The 21,944-nt window shown below is 40.8% G+C and overlaps 1 protein-coding gene across 5 annotated transcripts in view; it reads left to right on the forward strand.

Annotated features, from left to right (window-relative positions):
* Positions 1–2,135: 2,135 nt before the first annotated feature.
* pou6f2 (POU class 6 homeobox 2) overlaps positions 2,136–21,944 on the forward strand; it is a 127,956-nt gene continuing 108,147 nt past the window's right edge. For 2 of the 5 annotated variants that reach the window (XM_079602118.1, XM_079602121.1), the window contains exon 1: positions 2,281–2,467. In XM_079602118.1, coding sequence (XP_079458244.1) covers positions 2,414–2,467 — 54 coding nt within the window. In that variant the 5' untranslated portion in view covers positions 2,281–2,413. Of the gene's footprint in view, positions 2,468–14,278; positions 14,409–21,475; positions 21,658–21,944 lie in introns of those variants that run through there. The other 3 variants (XM_079602120.1, XM_079602119.1, XM_079602123.1) reach the window with 3 other exon arrangements.

Below are 21,944 nucleotides of genomic sequence, written 5' to 3' on the forward strand. Positions count from 1 at the left end.
TAAAATTAGACCAAAACCCATACTGCATTAATAATACATTCTAAAATCAGCTCAAATGAAAACATGGAACAGATATTTAACATAATCTTTCAATGTATTTTTGTGACCTATATTGTAAATGCATAAGTTAAATATGATCTAATTTCATTGTGCAATTTATCTTTAATGCCTTCTGCAGTGAGTAAAAGCTCTTTAAATAGTTGAACAGCTGGGGTCATTGCATCTCTGCCACATGTGTAGGCTCACTGTCTAATAATTTATGAGAAATGACCCACTGCGCCTCTACTTATTGCTTTATTGGCTCAAGCCTTATAATGCTTCAGGCGGTTTTTAAATTATTCACTGATAATGTCCTATCTATTTTTATTTATTTTTTACTACATGGTTTTTACACATCTTAGAGTATGGCTGATGTTTGTTCATTCTATGAACAGGTTATGTTTAAGAGATTTTTAACAAAACTCTTATATTGTTATTCTTAATTGTTTTAAAAATATATATTTCTGATATCCATACCTGCAATCAAATAATAAAATAAATGAGTACATCTTTAATGATTCATTTTGGATACCGAAACTGTACAAAATAAACAGAAGTTTTGGGAAAAAACTGACATCTTAAATAATTATTTTTGGGGAACAGAAATTGTATAACACAATACAAATTTGAAGACATAAATAAAGTAAAACAACAAAATGAAATAAAATAAATAAGCCCTTAAATAATTATTTTGGGTGAACAGAAGTCACAAAATAAACAGAAATTTGAAGAAATTATGATTAGGAGTCAACCAGGCTATGCTGTACATCACACATCTTCTGTATGTGTCTAAAATGATGTGTGGCCAATCTCCACCTATATTACTGCACTCATTTCTCCTGAGGGAAAAAGTCTCGTCCTCAAGTTGAGACCGAGAGCCGTTCTCTTAGGAAATGACCTTTAAGTTCCATTTGGTGCGGAGGTCATTGTGGCGTCTCGACACACTCACATCCACACACACCTATCTCAGCCTTCACCCCCGGCTTGAGTGTTTCAGCCTCCTGAAGCTGCTTTTGACACATTGCCATCACAGCGGATTATTTATTAATATCTCTGTTGTTTTATGTCTGATTTTGACCTGTCTTTTGTTTTGAGTGGCTTTGTTTTCTTCTAATGTTTTACGCCACAAACATTGTTACTTTTTTTTTTTTTTTAAAGAAGACAAATAAAAGTCATATGTTGCTATTGTCTTTTTACTAAAAGTATTGACATCTTGAATTTGATTACAAGACCTGCACTAAAGGCAATGAGGGGTAAGTCATTATATGGTTTTATCTTGAAGAAAAAAGACTATAGGTCTTCTTCCGGCTTTGATTCTGCCACGTCTTCCACGGACTGTGAGATTCACTTTCTCCAGACCTTTGCCACGGTCAGCGAGGGGACATGAGGTGAGAAAGAGATCACAACTGGACAAGTGTAGGCCTGTCTTTCTCACTCTGTCTTGTCTTGCCCTCTGTAAACCACTTCCCTTAATTCTCTCTCTTAATATCTCTCTCTTTCTACACAATTTCTAAACCTGTTCCCCATCTCCTCTCCTCTCCCCCCAGATCGATCTTGGCATGCTGGTGCAGCCTGACGTGGGCAGGGGGGCGAGTGGGGAGCGCTGGCCCTTCTTCTCACCCTCATCACCCTCGCTCTCCCCCACCGAGGCCAGAGAAGAAAGCCCTGCTGGGGATACAAACAACAAATTCTACCTTAGATCTTAGCCAATGCAACTGACCAGTCCATAATTTGTTGTTGTTTGAGAATCAAGATACTATGCAGTTCTCACTACACAACCCCAGAATTTGGGTCAGTGAAATAAATAGGCACTTTCAATAAGCATGTTGTAATTTCTGAAGTCTAATTAATTTTTATGTTTTTTGGGCGACATAAATTCAAAGATGTTAGGTAATATAATAAAGAAAACTAATTGAATTAAACAATGGTTTGTTTGAAAAGAAAACTTTTAAAGTAGTTTGGCGTGATCATATTATTTTTTCTTAGAAATTAGAATATTTCAACAAAACTGCTTCACTGTTTACTGTAACAGGTTAAAGGGTTGCAGAATTCAGAAACTCTTGTTATTAGTGACACCGGTGGCCGTTAAGTGAACTGCAGCCAGCAACTTTGCTCGTGGTCACACACGTGTACTAGCACGCAACATACAAGAGACTGAACGTGATTCTTTCCCGTATTTTTGCTTAGAAAAGAAGTTGGAAATATAGCCATACTGCTGGCGAACATCTCGTCCACGCTGCAGACCGCGACGTTTAGATGAATATGTAAATATGTGCTGGCGGTTTCCTCTGGATATAATTACAAAATAAACACATCAAAATGACAGCAGTGAGAAAACAGCCGTTAAGAAGCATCTGATCATAGTGATGTGGATATGTTTGCACAAGCTCTGCAATCCAACGGCATCATTATCGACAGATCTGATCAGGTAACGTTAATTCAAAAACATTATGATAGTTTGAAGTGTAGGCAAATTTGAGATAACAGAGGCTAGATCTGACTATGTGAGACTAGTTTGAATTAAGCCCTTTTCTTTGCATGAAACATTGACATTATTGTAGGAGCCTAGAGAATAGGCTAGCTCTTTCGGCATTATCCCAAATATGGAGAAAGTAAGTATTCGTTTCATGTGTCATAGAACGGAAGAGAAGAGGTTCTCTGGAGTGCACATAAAACGTCACTTTTGATTTTCCCGGCAAAAACGTACCGAGTCCTTCATTTAAAAATCAGTCTACAGCCTTTCATTGACAATCTAAATCGGAGAAGGTCTCGTTTTTTAAGTTTTGTTACAAGCTGTTCACACATTGGCAATAATAATAATAAAAACGATTAATACAGTGCATGAAAACTCTTATAGCACCTTAAATATTTGAAAAACTTTTGTCTGCAACAGCAGAAATGTTCAGACAAACATAAACCGGGAAATGAAATGAGCAATATCTCAATGAGTTACCTAAAACATCAGATAATCTGACCTTTTTATGAAAAGACAAAATTAGTTGTCATGAAAAAAATGTATAGGCTATTTATTAATGAATTACAAATTTTGAATTTACAAAAAAAGAAACGTTTTAATCTAAACTTAAATTTAACTCTTCTCTCATATATATTTAAGTTGTAAGGAAGTGATAATGGCATTTACTGTACATTAAATACTTAAGGCATTCAAAGCAACATTCATTTATTACAAAGAGTACATTTCTAAGAACTTGGTAAATCCAAGTTCTTAGAACCCCCCACCCCCCTTATTGTGGACCCATTTATAAGATTTGAGTATACTTTTGTGGAAGAGAGTTTTCCTAAAAATAAAAAAAAACAACTCATTATTTAGTATTCTGTACCCATCGATGAATAGGACATCAAGAGTAAACAAATTGCCATTAGTCCATTTCATTTTGATAGTTAAAATAATTAGGCCTATTTAGTTCAAACTCATATTTTCCTATTAATTGGACATACTATATTTCTTAATCAAGTTCACAAAGTGCTTGCCTCTAAGTAATAAATACCCTTTATCTTATGCCTCACATTAAGCTGCATTCTTACTTGATTAAGTGAGCTATTTTATATTCATGACCAAAGCATAAATCACAAACAAGCCTCTTCGTTACATCCATGGCACCGAAGGGATAGCTACTAATTTTCTCCGAAAAGAGGACTAATATGGTACATAATTCTTATTTAATGTGGGAATTGGGCCTGAACCACACAATTATCTCCCACCGGAGAAAGACAATGTCTTATTTCACTTACCGAGCTATTCCCTATAATTAGGATGCACCCCTGCATCAGAGCTGGCCCGATGCCCTCAGTGGCAATTAGTATTTATTACACAGTTAATGACCATGACATGTAAAACCCAGTGAAGTGGTAAATTTAGAGCAGTCAGCGGTACTCAGTGGCTTGCTGCTAGATGTCGGGGAGTAGCTATTTGCCAAAGTGTCCACCTGTGTCGCGACTGAATTAATGTCCAAGCATCTCATGAATGCACAAAGCAAAAAACATCAAATCAAATGGGCTAATTTGAACAATCTCACTTTGTTTTGTTCTCATTGTCTATTTTACTAGCAAATACATTTTCTTATTCATTTTTCTTGCATTTTAAATATAAACTGATGGCACTATGTTTAGGCAGACACATAAACTTAAAATGGTACAAATGAGATGCTTATAGGTGTTAAAGGGGTTTTTATTTATTGAAATTGAACCTTTTTCTGTCTTCTTTTTCTATGATTCACTAATGCACTGTCACCAAGCTTAGGATATTTTTTTTCTCTTTACAATCTCCTTAGCAATGATTTATTGATCGTGGCCTCTTCCTTCATACTGAATTAGCAGGCCTTTTGGAAAATCACATTTTCTCACCTCTTGTGTGTGTGAACCTGGATGGGGGTTGACTTTGTGAATAGAAATTCACTGGGTGCCTTTGTTTGAGAGCTAGTCAAATTGTACCGTTAATCAGTACTGTTGAGCAGCATTTAATATAAAGTTACTTGTTACATGCAATAGGCTACAACCAAAGACTTGTTGACAGTAGAAGTTTCTCAAGAACACAAGTTTAGTACACTGCAAGAAAAAACTGTGAAATTTACAGTAAAATACGGGCAGAAGGGTTGCCAGCAACTTTTTAGTGGCAAATAAATAAATTAAGCTATTATTTCACAAATCATAGCCTATTTGAACAATAATTAGTTTTTCACATTAACACATTAAATATACAGTATATTTTTTTCACATTCACATACAGATAATAGTCTATGTGAGAACATGTTCCCAAAACAATGCAAAAGTTAATTTTTGTACACTTTTTTTTAATTCACATTCACAAATTGGCCAACATGGTACAATAATATATAAACAGCACAAGCAACAGCCCTTCAAATAATACAATATTAACTTTTTTAACAAAATAAGTTGACCAACACTGTACAGTGATAACATAAAATACAGTGTAACATATGTCACGTTTAGTGTTTTGCAAGTGTTTTTATACTCTTTTCGTTGGAAAATGTCTTTAACTGCAGTAGAGTCGTTCACACGCTGCACATGAAGGTCTTTGTTTATAAAGACATTTTTCATCGCTGGCAAATAATAGGATGCTTTTGAACGTTGTTTCAATTGTTTGTAGGAAAATATTCACATAATATAGCGCCTTTTGTTCCATAGTATCGTGTTACTGTTTCAAGTGAGCTGCCTGAATGATTCAGACAAATTGAAAAAAACCACAGAGTCAATTATTCACGAATCAGTCATCGCTAGCTCTGATTCAAAACAAAAGACGAAACACGATTGCTGGAATATTATGAGAGAAAAATGTTTCTCAAGTTGATATCTCCCTCACCAGAAAAGGTTTCATCTGTGAAGTTTGCATCGTGGCAGGATCGCACAACGTGAGTTTGTAGATCCATACTGAAATTGGCTTGGTAAATTGACGGCCCCCTAAGAGATGATGCCTTAGGCGGCTATGGTTGCTATACGGTGTTTTTAGTGTCTTGCTATGCTCTTGTTAGAATTTTTCGGGTGGTTGCTAAAGTTGTTGCTACTAACCCAAATCAAAGGGCCCACTCTCACTAAATAAAGATATTTAGGTTCCTAGATATGGCTTTTTTTACGTGCCAAAATGCAATAATAATAATAATACGTTTATGTATGAGCAATAGACCTTATTCACAACAGCGTTTCGCGACCTTCATTCAGCTTATTTGAAGGATGCATCAAGTGTATCCTTCATGCCATACAGTCACCCACAATCCTTTGCATTCCATTTCACGAAAAATAACTGACAGAAAACGAGTCAGCACTGAGCTTGTCTGACTTTATTATGAAATGTAAGACGAAAATAATGTTTTCGGAGATTAAGCATTGGGTAAAGGCGCACCGGGGTAAAAGGCGCATTGACTTTATTATCTTTTAATCCACTAGATGGCACACAAATTCAGCTCAGCACTTTTCTCAACAACCGCTTTTGATGATGCAAGAGGAGGTAATTTGGCTGATCCTTGACAATATCACGGACCGCAACAAAAAGTTGATCTAATTTTAAGATACTAATTTTATCTAATATTGAATGATTTTTAAAATCGTAGATAGTTCATTAAAGGGATAGTTTGGCCAAAAATGATATTACACCCATGATTTACTCACCCTCAAGCCGTTCGAGATTTTTTAGACGAACACATTTTCAGTTATTTTAGAAATTGTCTTTCAGTGGTTATAATGTCGTAAAAATATACATATTTAAAATTTTATAAATGAAAATAACTAGCTTGAAAATAACCCTGTTTTTTTTCAAAGCTTCAACCTGATTCAGTGTTTTCGTCTTGTCATCTTAATTTGTTAACTATTTAAGTTTAAAAAATATATTTAGTGTAGGCCTATTTTAGTTTTTTTATATATATTATTTCATTCTGTTTTTCTCTGCTGTCACTGTCAGAAATGCTGCAGGTGCGTGATCATTTGATGTGGATCCAGGTTTGACCGTTAAAATAAACCCGTGATCTTTTTTTTTTTGTATTTTAAACGGGTCATAGACACTCGTTAATTTTATTTTTATTTAATGCCAATTCAATATTATAATCTTATCAGTTAACGGTTAATAATCGGATAACGAGCGGCGGGAAAATTAACCGAAATGAGCATCCCTACTTCCTACGCTACGTCCTACGCCGGCAACCATCTCCCGTGAACGCGCGTTGAAAGTTGCCTGAAGCCAGTTAATTACATTTATAAAGTTTTAAATATGTTCTATATGTTCACAGAAACCCCAGCTTCTGCACGTCTCAAAAGCAGTCTGAAGTCTTGCACAGACTGCCGCTCTGTGGGGGCACAGAGAAGCCAGTCATCCAAATAAGGAAGAATACGCATACCTCTTATCCAAAGAGGAGACAGAGCTGCACTCACACACCTTGTGACCAATCGTCTGCTGTCACAGACTGAAGAACATCGGCTGTGCGCTGCATTCGAAAAGGAATGACCTTCAGAAACAAATGCAGAAGCCTCAAATCGAGAATTGGGGTGGAAACCACCGTCCTTCTTCGGAACAAGAAAATACGTTGAATAGTCTCCCTGAACGAGGGGATTAACTTTTTCTATGGCTCCCTTCTCTAACAGTGAACACATTTCCAGAGAGAGCCATTGCGCGAACCGCGTCTCTGACAATCGTAGGAACAATTCTTGAAAATCTGGGAGGCCGGCATCGGTATATCCCCTGCTCAGAGTCGTCAACACCCATGGGTCTGCTGTGTTGCACCTCCAGTACTCCAGCTGTTCTATAGAAAAATGATCGACTGCCAGCCTGACTGTTTCAGGCTTTATGTGTGATTTTTAGTGGTCGCGTGGGGACGCTGACGGGGTTCAGTCGATGAGGTGGGCGAAAAACTCTTGCATCTACAGGAACACAAGGTCTTTGAGGGGGCTGTGCCTGAGGTGTAGCGTGCTGATGGAAAAGTTGCTCCGATGTGGCATAGTGATGTTGGGTCTGAACTGCTGGCATCCTAAAGGTAGGGATGCGCTACACCTGTGTCAGTTGATGAGTGGCTTCAGACAGCTTTACCCTCTTTTCCAACAGTTCCAGAATATTTGGACCAAAAAGATGCCCGGGAACAAATGGAAGATCTCTCAAGGTTTTCTTACAGCCCTTCGGCAGCCGTGCTTGGGCAAGCCACACTTGACGGTGTGCTGCCAGAAGCGTGGCTGTAAGACTACCCAGCTGGCCTGTTGCCAACAGAGCAGTTTGCAGAAATTGTGAAATAGATCGATCAGCATTTGCAGGTTCTAGCGTACTGGTGGTAGCAAGAAGTAACTGGCAGATTGTGTTTTCTGCATGAGTAATGTAGGCAACAGACTCATATGCCTTTTTAGCAAAGAATACGTACGACCTTATTGCGCACTGGGACATCGTACAGTCCCTCGTAGAGCCTCCAAACCACCAAAGCTGCCACAGGCTGCTCTATTTCCAGAGCATGACCCACCCCAATAGAATCTGCTTCAGCCATAGATGCTAGCGTTGGAGCAGTCTTTGAGCGCCGCTTAGGCGGACCAGAACCAGTGAGAGCATTTGAGAATTCAGCCACAAAATCCTTACATGGTGGCATGGCAAAAGAAGTTGCAGCTGTGGTCTGTCTGAAAACACATTCGTTTGGGCAGATTGGACAGGTGACTCATCAAGTCCTAGATGAGCAACTGCCATTCGAAGCACAGCCAAAGTATCATCGGAGGAGGACTAGGCTTGTCCAGACGACTGAACTGACCCCCCACTAGACCCCTCCGCTGCTGGGTAATCAGTGAAAACAGCCTGAGGTGATGGTTGTGCAGCAACATCCATAGTATTGTGAGGAAATAACAGGAGGATGCAAGATGCAAGTAAAACTCGGTTTATTTCTATATGGTCAGATGTAAGACACAGGTCGGGGACAAACACTCAGGTGGTAACCGAAGCAGGGACGAGATGGCGATTCGGTGGTGGTGCGGTGGTTAGCGTGCTCGAGTGAAACCCAGGAACCGTGGAACATCCAGACGACACAAAGAACTTTTGAGGTTGGTGAACACTGCCTCGGTAGTGTTCGACCACCTGAACGTCGTTCGGGGGGAGGTCAAGGCAGTCAGAGGTGCGACTAGTTGGCTGAAATTGCGAATGAAACGCCGGTAAAAATTGGCGAACCCCAGAAACCGCTGTAGGGCCTTACGGGAATCTGGACTTGGCCAATCTACCACAGCCTTAACCTTGTCAGGATCCATGCACACTCCCTCAGAGGAGATGATGTACCCTAGGAAGGGAACAGAATGTGCATGAAACGTGCATTTCTCCGCCTTGATAAAAAGCCCATTGCTCCCTGCAACCTCTCGAAAGCTGAAGACATCAACGGCAAAGGATAAGAATTCTTTACTGTGATTTTGTTCAGCTCTCGGTAATCAATGCAAGGTCGCAGAGAACCATCCTTCTTCCCAACGAAAAAGAACCCCACCCCCGCAGGAGAAGAGGAAGGCTGGATGAACCCAGAGGCCAGAAAATCAGAAATATATTTCTCCATGACCTCCCTCTCGGGAACAGAAAGAGAGTAAAGTTTGCCCTTAGGCGGAGATTTACCTGGCAGTAGATCTATCGCACAATCATAGGAACGATGCGGAGGGAGAGAAGCAGCACGAGACTGAACACCTCCTTCAGGTCGGGGGACTCCGCGGGCATGTTAGACAAATCCGCTGCCTCATCTGAAACACAGAACCAGACACAGAGGGACAGGCAGACACTAAACAGGACTCATGACAGTGGTTACTCCATGTGGAAACAGGGTTAGTGCACCAGTCGACACGGGGGTTGTGTCTGGAAAGCCACGGGTGTCCCAAAACCACTGGTGCAAGTGGTGAGTCCATAAGTAAGAATGAGATGAGTTCTGTGTGATTGCCAGAAGTGATGAGGGTGATGTTTTCAGTAGAATGTGTAATCCGGGGAAGTTCTTGACCATTGAGTGCATTGATGGTAATCTGGTGCGAGAGAGGAGTTACGGGGATCTGAAGCTTAAGTGCAAGTTTGAAGTCCATGAAATTACCCTTTGCTCCCGAATCCAGTAGTGCGTTGGTGCAGTGCATCGACGTTCGCCATCTCAGTCTTACCGGGAGGAAGGTCGATGATGGTGATGAGGTCTTCTCGACGGAGATCCCACCCGATAGTAGCCTCATACTTACTACCGGGCTTGCTCTTTTACCGGGCAGGAGTGGATGAAGTGGCCCGCCCGGCCACAGTATAGACAGAGTCCTTGGGATCTCCGCCTTTCTCTCTCGTCCCGGGAAAGCCGAGCTCTCCCCACCTGCATGTGCTCGTGGTCGAATGCGGGGCTGACCGCGCTCGCACCACCGGGCTGGTGGTCCTCCGTGCTGGACTGTGGACGGCTGGGGCGCGTCAATCTGATCACACGATTCAGTCGAGCGTCTACTCTCAGAGCAAGTTACACCAGTCCGTTCAGCGTCTCCGGTAAGCCTATCGAGTAAATCTCTTTTTGAACGCGGTCAGCCAGCCCATGCAGGAACATATCCCACTGCGCCTCCTCGTTCCAACGGCACTCTGCGGCCAGGATGGAAAAGTCCGCCACCGAGCCTTCTCCCTGTCGCAGTTCGGCGAGTAATCTGGCCGCCTCCTTACCCGCCACTGCACGATCGAAAACTCTTTTCATTTCTTCGGAGAGTGCCTGGAACGAGGTGCAGCAGTCATCTCCGTTCTCCCACACCGCCGTTCCCCAAAGCGCTGCTCTCTCTGACAGCAGGGTTAATACAAATGCCACCTTAGCCTGTTTGCTCTGGAAAGTGCGTGGCTGTAAGTCGAAATGCATGGAACATCTCGTGAGGAACGCTCTGCAAAATTCAGGCTCACCGGAATATCCCTCTGGTGTGGGTAGGCGTGGCTCCGGTCTCTCTGCAGCTGCAGACGCTGGTGGTGGGAGAACGGGCGGCGTGGGGGGCGCAGTGGGAGTCTGTAGAAGTTGTACCTGTTGGGTGAGCTCGGACACCTGCTTCACGAGTGCTTGCACCGCACGACCTGTGCCCAAGATGCTCTCCTCTTGTCCATAAGTCGTTGAGCTGGGACGTGCTTGCTGCATCCATGGTCTGGTCAGATCGTTCTGTGAGGAAATAACAGGAGGATGCAAGTAAAACTCAGTTTATTTCTATATGGTCAGATGTAAGACACCGGTCGGGGACAAACACTCAGGTGGTAACCGAAGCAGGGACGAGATGGCGATTCGGTGGTGGTGCGGTGGTCAGCGTGCTCGAGTGAAACCCAGAAACCGTGGAACATCCAGACGACACAAAGAACTGATCCAGACGAAGCACAGCTTTAAAAGGCACACCTTTTAGAACAGGACACACACCGAGGAACAACCACAACGATCTGACAACATGAGAGGGAAATTACTGGGCATATAAAGGGAACTGGAATTAATGACAGCTGGTGACACTAACCAAAACAACGAGTAACCACCCCCACACAATTACACTCATGCAGACACATCAGCATGAGACAGCCGATTCATGAACCGTGACAAGTATCCCCACGATCGTTAAAAAAAGAAATCTGAAGCACTTGTAGAAAGTACATCCAACTAAGAATGATGTGAAAAACAACGGGAATCAAGAGACTCTTCCCCAGCTCCCTGAATCTAAATATTCTCATCCTCTTGTGTCATCTTGACAGGTGTAGCAGATGTAACAGGTTGAAGCAAGTGAAGCAGGCGTTTCAGCTCTGCCATCTCTGAAGAAAGCACCGACACAATCATAGAAGTCACTTTATGAGAAACTAAAGTTAAAATTAACATAATGGTGACATAATGCCCCCCTTCGGAGAGGCATGGCCTTGCGCCGTAACACATCGACAGGGGGATAGGGAGGGTGGGGGCTCTGGAGGCGGACGAGGGGCTGGTGAAAAAACAGAACTAGGCAGGAGGAAATAGGGCGGAGCAGACGGCAGAAAGACTCCTGGAGGAGCTGATACTTGACACAGCCATGGAGGATCTGAAGGTGGAAGGAACTAGGGAGACGATGGCAGGATGGTAAAAGTGGATGTCCAGAGCACAGGTGATACGAAGGCCCACGGCGGAATCGATGGTGGGAGGAGCCAAGGCAGAGTAAGCGGGCCGACAACTAACGATGTAGCTAAAAGGTCTGGAGATGCTGGTGGAACTGAGAGACTGAAGGGACCGGTTGACAACGGAGGTCCTTGAGGGAAGTGCGGAGCCGCAGCGATGAACTGCTGAGGCGTAACCTGGGCGCCAGAGGATCGAGGCGGAGGCGGTGCGACCGAGGACCCTGGTGAAGCCACAGGGAAGTCAGAGCCAGACGAAGCTGAATGGGTGAAAAGCCGAAGTGCAGCGGAAGGCTCGAAAGTCCACGGCGCAGGCGGGGTGAGTCAAACTAAGGTGGAGATGGCGGGACGAGGAAGCATGGCGAAGCAGAGGGGACGACGTTCCAGGGTGACGCAGAGGGAGGTAGGAGCCAAGGTGGAGTCGACTGCTTAACGAACCGAGTTGGGGCTACGGGCCTGGAGGTCTGAGGTGGAACACAGGAGTCGACAGTGACACACCTAGGCTGAGCTGGCGAACTAGAAGTCCATGGTGGATCAGAGCAGGTAAGAGCCAGTAAAGGATCCGAGGAACTGAAGGGCGCCAGCAAAAGTGGGGCAGAGTGACCAAGTAGCCTAGGCAGAGGAAGTGGAGAGGGAGGTAGGGTGGCTGTATTATCCATAGTACTGAAGTGTTTAAGCTGTGCAAGATCAGCTGTGGAAAAGTCTCTGAGGTGGGTAGGACTAGCGGTGATGAAGGCTCAGGACTGGGTGGAATCAACGGAGGGAGGCTGTCTTCCTCTTCCAGCTCTTCTCTATCTCCCACCGGCTCGTATGTAGAAGTCGGCAGACATAACTGGTCAGACTGGGCGGCTGCTTTCGGCTCCAGGACAGATGTGGCCTTACGCTCGGGCTCCGTTGTGGGCATGTGCGTTGTCAAAGAGTTTGTGGCGGGCATCAGCCTGGTCTCCAGTTTTTATACAAGTGGTAAAATGCCATTTTCACAAGATGTAAAATACATCTCTGGTGTCCCCAGAGTGTGTGTGTGTGAAGTTTTAGCACAAAATACCCCACAGATATTTTTATATAGCTTGTTAAAGTTGTAAATTTTTGAGGGTTTGCAAGAACGCACCGTTTTGTGCCTGGCCCTTTAAATGGAAATGAGCTGCTGTAGAGGGGGGGGGTTTCAAGAGCTTATTTGTTTTAGCAGCTGCGATTACCTCACGCAGACACACTAAAATTACAGAAACTATTCTGTCTTTAATGTTAAAACGGAGTCAGGCAAAGATGGAGAGACTCAAGAAGAAGTGGCAACATGTAGAATGCAACAGGATGTCTCTGAATGGTTAGTTGATGAATTTATGTTGAGTTAACTATCTTCAATTAGGATATTCTGTCATGGTAATCTATAAATCACTCATATAGGAATGTTGTGAGATGCACACAGAGTGACTTTCTATTGCATGTGAAAAGATGGATGCTAAAGTTTGACCTGACTCACAAATCTACTATTATACAACAACTTGCCCTCTTCTCAACATGGACTGTGTGTTCCCGGGGGCGGGGTTTATGTACATTTTATGGTTGCTGATGTCACTAACCCCAGAGGAATGTCGCGTTGTCCCTACCAGGCGTTTGTTGTACCGTATTTTCCATTTTTTTTCAGAGTTTGGCTGGTCCTGCGACTTATAGTCTGGGGCAACTAATATATCATAATTTATTCATACTGACTGAGATGAACCAAGAGAAAACATTACCGTCTACAGCCGCAAGAGGGCGCTCTAGTTTGCGGAGTTGTTCAGAAGAGACACCGAGGAAGAATTCAATGGATTCAGTGTTGTGGAATGAGATCCATTCTTGGTGAACTTGTTTACCGGTAACTTGTTGGACTCGCTGGCTAATGTTAATTTAGCCTATTCAGCCTCCCAGGTTTATGTTCTTTATGCTATTGTGTAGCTGAATAACTGTTAATGTGTTACGTTAACATGCCGGACACCTATTCATCCTGTTGTTCTGTGTGCTATTGTGTAGCTGAATAACTTGCCTTTCCAGATTAAATGCCTGCTCTTGGTCTTGGATTTTGTGAAATACATTTCTAAATAAATGCGACTTATAGTCCAGTGCGACTTATATATGTTTTTTCCTCTTCATGGCGCATTTTTTGACTGATGCGACTTGTACAACGGAGCGACTTATAGTCCGGAAAATACGGTAGTCCTTTTCTTTAAAAGCAAATATCTTCCTTTGCTTTGAACTTTGAGCGTTGTAACTTTGCAGATGTTGTTAATGCTCAAACAGTAACATTTCACACTAACTAAAGTTAGAAAAGTGAAATCATACTTCACTTTAAGTGTTGATTATTTCGCAAAACAAATAGTATTAGAAATTGAATTTGGACTTATTCATTTTGTTCACCTTTAATATTGCAGTAATGCAGTAGGCTACCTAACAGGGTTCATATTTAAAGGATATACTGTATATTCAAAACAAATAGATATCGAATCGATACATGAAATCTGTTAATGCCCAGCCCGAATAGTGTCTTGCAGTCATGTATAGTTCTCAAGACAGCAAACCTTACCACTAAGTGATAATGTCCATGCAACTGTGAGTATTCATACACTCTGATATCTGTTGTCCACTATACATGCTGGGCAGAAGATGCTGGAAATTCAAGGTATTAAAAACTATTTGTCAGTGTCAGACAACAGACAGGCCCTGAGACCTGCACTGCCCGTCAGCCAATGAGAATCCAGACAATGTTACCATCAGTGACCGACCAAGGAAGCATGCTGATGAAGACCTTTGAGTAGATGCTTCTTATGTGAGTATTTGGACTTTCTCTTTTTAATCTCTCTCACTAACACGTGTGAATTCCACTTCCTCCCGCTAGCTTCTTTGTATTCTCTGTCTCTTTCACCCCCTTGAACGCTATATTTCTGTGCTCAGGTCATAATACAGAGGGCAGATTAGCTCCTGTAGGCTTTGATGCACCATAAGGTCAGCTCTGAGATCGATGTAGCAAAAGAAAAAAAAAAAAACAAGTGAAAAAAACCCACATGCACACAAACTCACCCTTCTGAACAATCAATGACTCTTTATATATATCTGAGGGGGGCCTGATAGTGTCTGAAGCATCAGAGCTTTCTCCAGCACTCATCTTTGATAGGCTGTGACACATTTTCTCACTGTTCTCTGATCCTAGTCAATTAAGTAGATTCATCTGAGCAGCATCACAAAGACACCGGCTGTTGCTTTGACTAACGCACCATAAATTCAGCCATGCATCAATTTTCCTGGAAGTAAAAATCAATTAGGGGTCATTCTACATAAATATTACAATTGTATGAATGTAACAAGATTGAGTGCACTTATGTAAATTAATTGATTTTAAATATTATGTAAGATATAGATGGAGGAATACAAGGACTTTGTCATTACAGGCATATCTGCATTACTAGAAAAACAGCATTAAGTTGAAAATGTGGTTGCTGTCGAAAAAAAGATTGTGAGGATTTGCAGAGATTCTAGTTTGGTAGTTTTGTATTTGTTTGATGATATTTTTGTTTTGTTTTTCTTTTCTTTTTCAACATCAACCTTCCTACTATGGAAAAAAATGAGCAGTTTAAAAAAATGTTTTAATCAATCGGTAAAAAAAAAAAATGCATGTATTATTATTATCATCTGTATTGTCCCTGAATGAAAAAATCAATAAAAAGTTCATTCTTTAACTAGTATGAAAGCAATGGAATAATGTACTAATGATAAAGATTATTAATCTTAAGAGTCCCAGTTTTTTATTATGAACGTCAGAAAAGTAGCTTATTATAAATTAATAATTTAAAGTGTGTGTATGTCAGGTTAATTTTTTTTTTTAGATATATTAAATAAGGTTTAGATGTCTGAGTGAAATTGTAATTATCATTAAAATTATTACTGTAACCCTACAATAAGCTTTATAGCCATTTCTGTCAAGATCATATTTTTAAAACACAGCTGAGCTGTGACGTCAGAAGAGGGAGACGTGCCAAAAAAGTTCTATTCAAGTAGCCTATGGAGAGTTTTGAGTCTGAGAAGATCCAAAATCCCCCTCAAACCTATGAAGACAGATGAAGAGCCAAACATAAATGTAAATAATTCCTATGGAAGAAACATAAATATCTGGTGTGAAGAGAACTACTGTACTGTTATACGCGGGTTATTTAGGGACACCTAATCTGTAGCTCCGCCTCAGCTCTGAAGCTCCGTGGCTATAATGAACAGGCTGCGATGTCAAGATTGCAATGCTGGAATATGTTGGTTGGTGTGTGTGTGTGAGAGAGAGAGAGAGACGCGGGCGCGAACGACTGCTTCTACTACAGTAGCATACACCGTAGGCACCGCATCAGCTACCAGTCTCACTTGGGTTTTAAATCCCATTTTATAACTCATGAGCTCTCCAACCGCGTAGTCCTTCTCAGTGAAATGGGTGCTGCAAATGACCGAAGTCTTGGATACCGAAGCAGCACTGAAGTCAGCGCATTTGGTCCGAACATAGTTGACCCAGGCACGGAAACACAGACCTGCTTTTTGGGAAAAAGTGGACTCTGTGAGCGGTTTTAACGGTGTTTCTGCACCCAGCACAAACGCAGTAATTCACCATCGTGACAATACGCCTGCGTATACCAACTACCTAACTTAAATAACTAACTCGTATGACGTCAAGCGATTCGTTTGGGGGGAGGAGCAGTTTTAAGTGAGCAGTGAAAATAACAAACTTTTTCATCTTATATTCTGCCTTTAGGTATCGAAAAACATACAAAACAATACAAAACAATACATCAATTTGTCAAATGTGTATTTCCCCTATTTTGTGTTAATCATAATTACAAATTTAACCTGACATACACACTTTAATATTAATTACCGGTAATGGCTGCAACTAATGATTATTTTGAAAACCATGTAAGACATTAATACAAATGAACCATTTTAATGCATTTTTTTATTTGAATTGACTATTTAAAATGTTTTATTCCTCCAAACAATGTGCAATGTAAATTAATCTATGTACATAATAGGCTATGCTATACAGTGCGCAAAAAAAACTAAATTAAAAATTATAATAAGCAAAAACAAAAGCACAGACTAAATGTTCTTTTAAATACCGATTTCTTAATGTAAAGCAATGAACCCCTGGTTTCACAGACAAGGCTTAAGCCTATTCCCAGACCAAAATGCATGTTTGAGTTGTTCTAACTGAAAGCAACTTGCACTGGCATATCTTAAAATATGTCAGCGCCATTGTTTTGTCTCAAGATGAACACCAGTAATGTTTTTCTAAGGCACGTTTATAAAAGCTTCTTAGATGTCCTAATTTAACTAAGGCCCAATCCCGGCTTAATCTAAGCCCTGATTGTAAAACCAGGCTGAAATGTGTACTGTATGTATAATGTAGGCTATATTTGAGAAAATGTGTCTTTCAAGGTCCCTGATACTGTCTCTGAAGGATTCCTTTAGCTTACAGAAAGAGGTGATATGTTTCCAGCCCTATGGGGGAGACAGACCTTTAACACAAAAGCAAAAGCCGGTTCTGAAGGAAACTGAGTTTAAACAGAGCTCAAAGGATTTGTGGCTGCTTACACAGATTCCACTTAAAATCCTCCTAAACAAAACTCAAGTTGTACAAGATTCATGTAACAATTTCATTGTATTAGTTGGGCATCATTATATTTATTGTGATTATTGCTCACTTATACCTAATGGTATGTTTAATAATCTGCACAATTGCCCTTTGAGTATCCCATTGGGCCTTAGTGCTTAATATTACAGCATGAAAGGAATATAATATACTTTTGCCTGGTTTCATAGACAAGGCTTAAAGGACAAGTTCGGTATTTTACACTTAAAGCCCTATTTACAGATCGTATCTGATGAAATAGAACGGTTAAGTTTAAAATTTGGACACATGTTCCAGTCCCGTGAATTTTGGGTTTATTTCGCTTCCCCCCCACACCCCCACAATGGTTGTCTATGGCCACTGGAAGATTCCTTCCTAAAACACATTCAACTTTCGTTTACAAAGACGTGAAACTCACCGAGTGGTCAGGGGTGTTCACTGATACGGGCCCAAAAAAAATCGCTGAAAAAGATGCATTCCAACAGGTTTTATCGTAGTTTTTGTCCACCTCCATTGACTTGTATTGAATGTGCTGTGTGAGGTACGATATTCCTCCGCCGCTTCTTCTTCTGCTTCTTCTGTGTATTAAATGAAATGCCAGCGGTTTGCTTGCAATCGGCAAAGGTGCATTATCGCCACCAACTGGTGTCTATTATTCAAGCTCTCAACGGAAGAATCTGGGTGTGACGCGTTTGGCAAAATAGGTCCACAAACGCTAAATAAAACTAAAATTCTCGGGACAGGAGCATGTGTCCAAATTTTAATCTTAACCGTTCTATTTCATCAGATACGATCTGTAAACAGGGCTTTAAGTGTAAAATACCGAACTTGTCCTTTAAGTCTAGTCCAAGAGTAAAATATATGTTTAAGCTGTATTAACTGAAAGCATCTTGAAGACATATCTTAAGATATGTCAGTGCCATCGTTTTGTCTCAAGATGTATTAGTAAAAGACAAGTAATGTTTTTTTCCAAGGCACGTTTAGAAAATCTACTTAAAAGTCCTAATTTAACTAAGTCTACTCATGGCTTAATCTTAGCCCTGTCTGTGAAATCAGGCCTTAATGTATACTTTATATTGATTGTTTAAAACAGATGAGACAATCGGTAACACTTAACTTAAAGCAGAGCTATGCATTTTTGGGAATTTCTTCGCTGTATTCTCGCTTTTTGCTCGCAGGTTTCTCTATAGAGCTCCCCCTACAGCTTTGGAATAGATATTTGACAAAACTGTCGAAAAACTTGTTGTCGCTGAGGCCCGCCCGCCGGCCCAAAGTTGCAAGGGTGGTTTTTCCGCTCACAGGCGATAGGGGGGTGCGAAGGCGACCACCATTCAACCCAAAAAAAGTAATATAACCATTCCAATGACTCCGAAGCTGTTCAGTTAAGGTAAAACACCTGCATAGTTCACCTTTAAAGCCTTTACTTATCAAGTTTTTTCATAAAGCACGTTGTAATGTATTATATCTTTTCATAAATAATTGTAACCAAAGTTAAAATTCATTATAATATTTGCTGATTCCTTGTTACATGTGAAACTTGTTGTTTGTCATGCGTTTGTCATAACTATTATATTGTATTATAACTGTGGTTACAATTATTCATGATACCATACAATGCATAAGGGGCATTACAAGGCATAATTAATGTACTTTTTGTAATGCATTATATAAAGGCTTTACGTGGATTGTTACCAGACAATCGTTCTGATTTCATTTATTTATTTTAATATTATATATTGTATTTTATGTAACGAAATGCACATTTTTATATCTTTTGGTTATTGATAATTATGTGAATGAGGGAACAGTGAAGGAAGATATAGTCGAAACATTGCTAAGCAAATGGCATGCGTGATCAGAAGACTATTCAGGGGTCTTGGACCATTCTAAGACCCTTTTTGTGGCCCCGGGGGACGGCAGAGGCCCTGGCAGCTAAGGCCATTAGCAATTAGCATGGATATCTTATGAGGAAAAGGGTCAGAAATGACCCTCAGAGTAGGCAAAGGAGAAAGAGAGGGAGAGAGGCTCGAGTGCTTTTCCTTGTTTCTCCTCCTGTGTGGCCGAGAGGGAGTAAGGCGATCCCAAACACACACGCATACAGTACACACACACTGACACGCGCACACACTCCCCAGGTCCCTTCACATATGCTCTTTGGCATGAAGAACTGCCATGGGAGCCCCTGTTTCATTAGTGTAATTAACTGTGAGAGAGGGAGAGAGAGAGAGAGAGAGAGAGAGAGAGCGAGAAAAAAGGAGAGAGCAAGAGAAGGCGAGACTTTGAGGTAGATGCTATGACTTTACATGGATTATTTTATTATTAAAAAAATCTAACAAAGAAGCGTTCTGGCACCAGCAAATAATGGACAAAAACCGTAATACATATTTAAAATAAACGTTTAAAAGACTAAATGTAAAATTACACTACGGTTCAAAAGTTTGGTAAGAATTTTTCAATGTTTTCAAAATAAATCTTTTATCCTCACCAAGGCTTTTGATAAAAAAATACAGTAAAACAGAAGTATTGTGAAATACTATTACAATTTAAAAATAGCTGTAAAAATATTTAAAAATGTGAATTTTGAGCAGCCGTTTCTCCAGTCTTCAGTGTCACATGATCCTTTAGAAATTATTCTGTTATGTTGATTTGGTGCTCAGGGAAAGTTTTATTATTATCAATGTTAAAAACAGCTGTGCTGCTTCATATTTTTGTGAAAACAGTGATACATTTTTTTCAGTATTCTTTGATGAATAGAAACAAGTTTTGTGTCCTTTCTAAATATTTAAGAAATATTTGCATATATAAACTGTATATATATATATGTATATGTAATTTATATTATATATACATATAAATATTTGATATATCAAATTTAAACATATTTCTTAAATATACATACATGCATAAACACAAACTTTTATTTTGGATTAATCATGATTAATTGTTGCCAAGCACAAAAAAATACAAAAATCTTTTAAAAAACTAACTTTTGAATGGTTATGTATATTGAATTACTACAAAATGATAAAATTAGCAACTAGCAATGACCAAGAACCTTACCAAGCATCTAGATCTTACACACCTTAGCAACTGCATAAGCACCCTGGCAACCAATCGTGGTGAAAACAAGCACTTTCTTCAAAAAAATGGCAAAATCTGGTTATAACTTGTGGAAAAATTCCTATTTTTTTTTTCTTGTAATTTTCCTTCTGTTTTATTGTGCCCTCTCTTCTTCAGCAGCCCGTGGTGAAAATTACATTGTATTGCATCCTCTCAGGCCTGCCCCCCCCCCCCTCCCTCTCTCTCGGCCTCTCACAGCTCTCGTTCAGTCAACAGACTGTAAAGAATAAATAATAAAAAAGTATTGATTATTTTGATGACTTCACAATTCAATTAGGTATTAATTTTGCCCTCCACTGGACCTATCAGGCAGCTCAAAGGGGAAAGACGGGATGGGAGGAGGGAGGGATGGATGGATGTTGTGACTTAAATGAATGCAGCATTAGAGGCTCCCTCGTTCAGCAGCGTTCTGAGATAGAGGGGCACATTGATGCGTTTGTGAGTCGCTTGTGCATAAGTGCACTGAGAAAAAAAACTCCAGTGAAGCGATGACAAGAGACATTGTTGCCAAGCATATGAGTATTGACCAAGCGGGCCGCACCGCGAATGACAGCTTAAACTATTCCTATTGATTAACATTTTCATAGATTATCATGTGTCATATCAAACTCTCATGCACTCCATCTGATAAGCACATTAACAGAAGCCCCACGGGCTGCCATTCATCGACCCTCCTGAGGTGGGGCAGAATTAAGGGGGGCAGAAGTCCCGCGATGGCGCTTCATTCCCTCCGTTCCCCGCAAGCCTCGATCCAAACTGGTCATCTGGCCCCCATCTCGGACTCATTTGGGCAGAAACGACTCTATAAATAAGGGAGCGTGAATAGAGAAAAGCAGCTTTTTTTGCCCTCCCCATATCTACACATTTGTTTGTGTGTCTCACCATCAGAAGGTGTGGGGGGAGGTACTTCTGAAGCGCACGAGAGAGAGAGAGAGAGAGAGAGAGAGAGAGAGAGAGAGAGAGAGAGAGAGAGAGAGAGAGAGAGAGAGAGAGAGAGAGAGAGAGAGAGAGAGAGAGAGAGAGAGAGAGAGAGAGGGAGAGAGAGAGAGAGAGAGAGAGTGGAGGTGACATCTCGAGCAAGTCTCCAGAGGCAATCCCAGGCTTGCACCAGCAGTGCTCACTTGATGTATTTGCGTTATCCACACTGGTTTTTGGGCTTTGTGACAAGCATGCACTGACTGATCTCGCATCACACTCTGGCATGCTCTAACTGCTCTTGGATTTTAGCAAAGTAAGATTATTGGAGCGTAAAAAATTAGAATATTTTTCTCTTTCAACTGGAAGCACCTTTCTGGTAAGTTTCATGTTGTCATATAACTTTTTCTCGCTTCTGTCTATTGATTTAAACTTTACTTTACTTAAATTGTCTTTTATTTTGGTAACGCTTTAGTTTAGGGTCCAATTCTCACTATTAACTAGTTTCTTATTAGCATTAATATTACTAGCATATTGGCTGTTTATTAGTTCTTATAAAGCACATATGAATGCCTTATTCTGCATGACCATATTCCACATCCCTTAATCTTACCCATATCTAAACTTAACAACTACCTTACTAACTATTAATAAGCATCAGTTAGG

This window comes from Phoxinus phoxinus, assembly GCF_949152265.1.
Source record: "Phoxinus phoxinus genome assembly, chromosome: 24".
Lineage (NCBI taxonomy): Eukaryota > Metazoa > Chordata > Actinopteri > Cypriniformes > Leuciscidae > Phoxinus > Phoxinus phoxinus.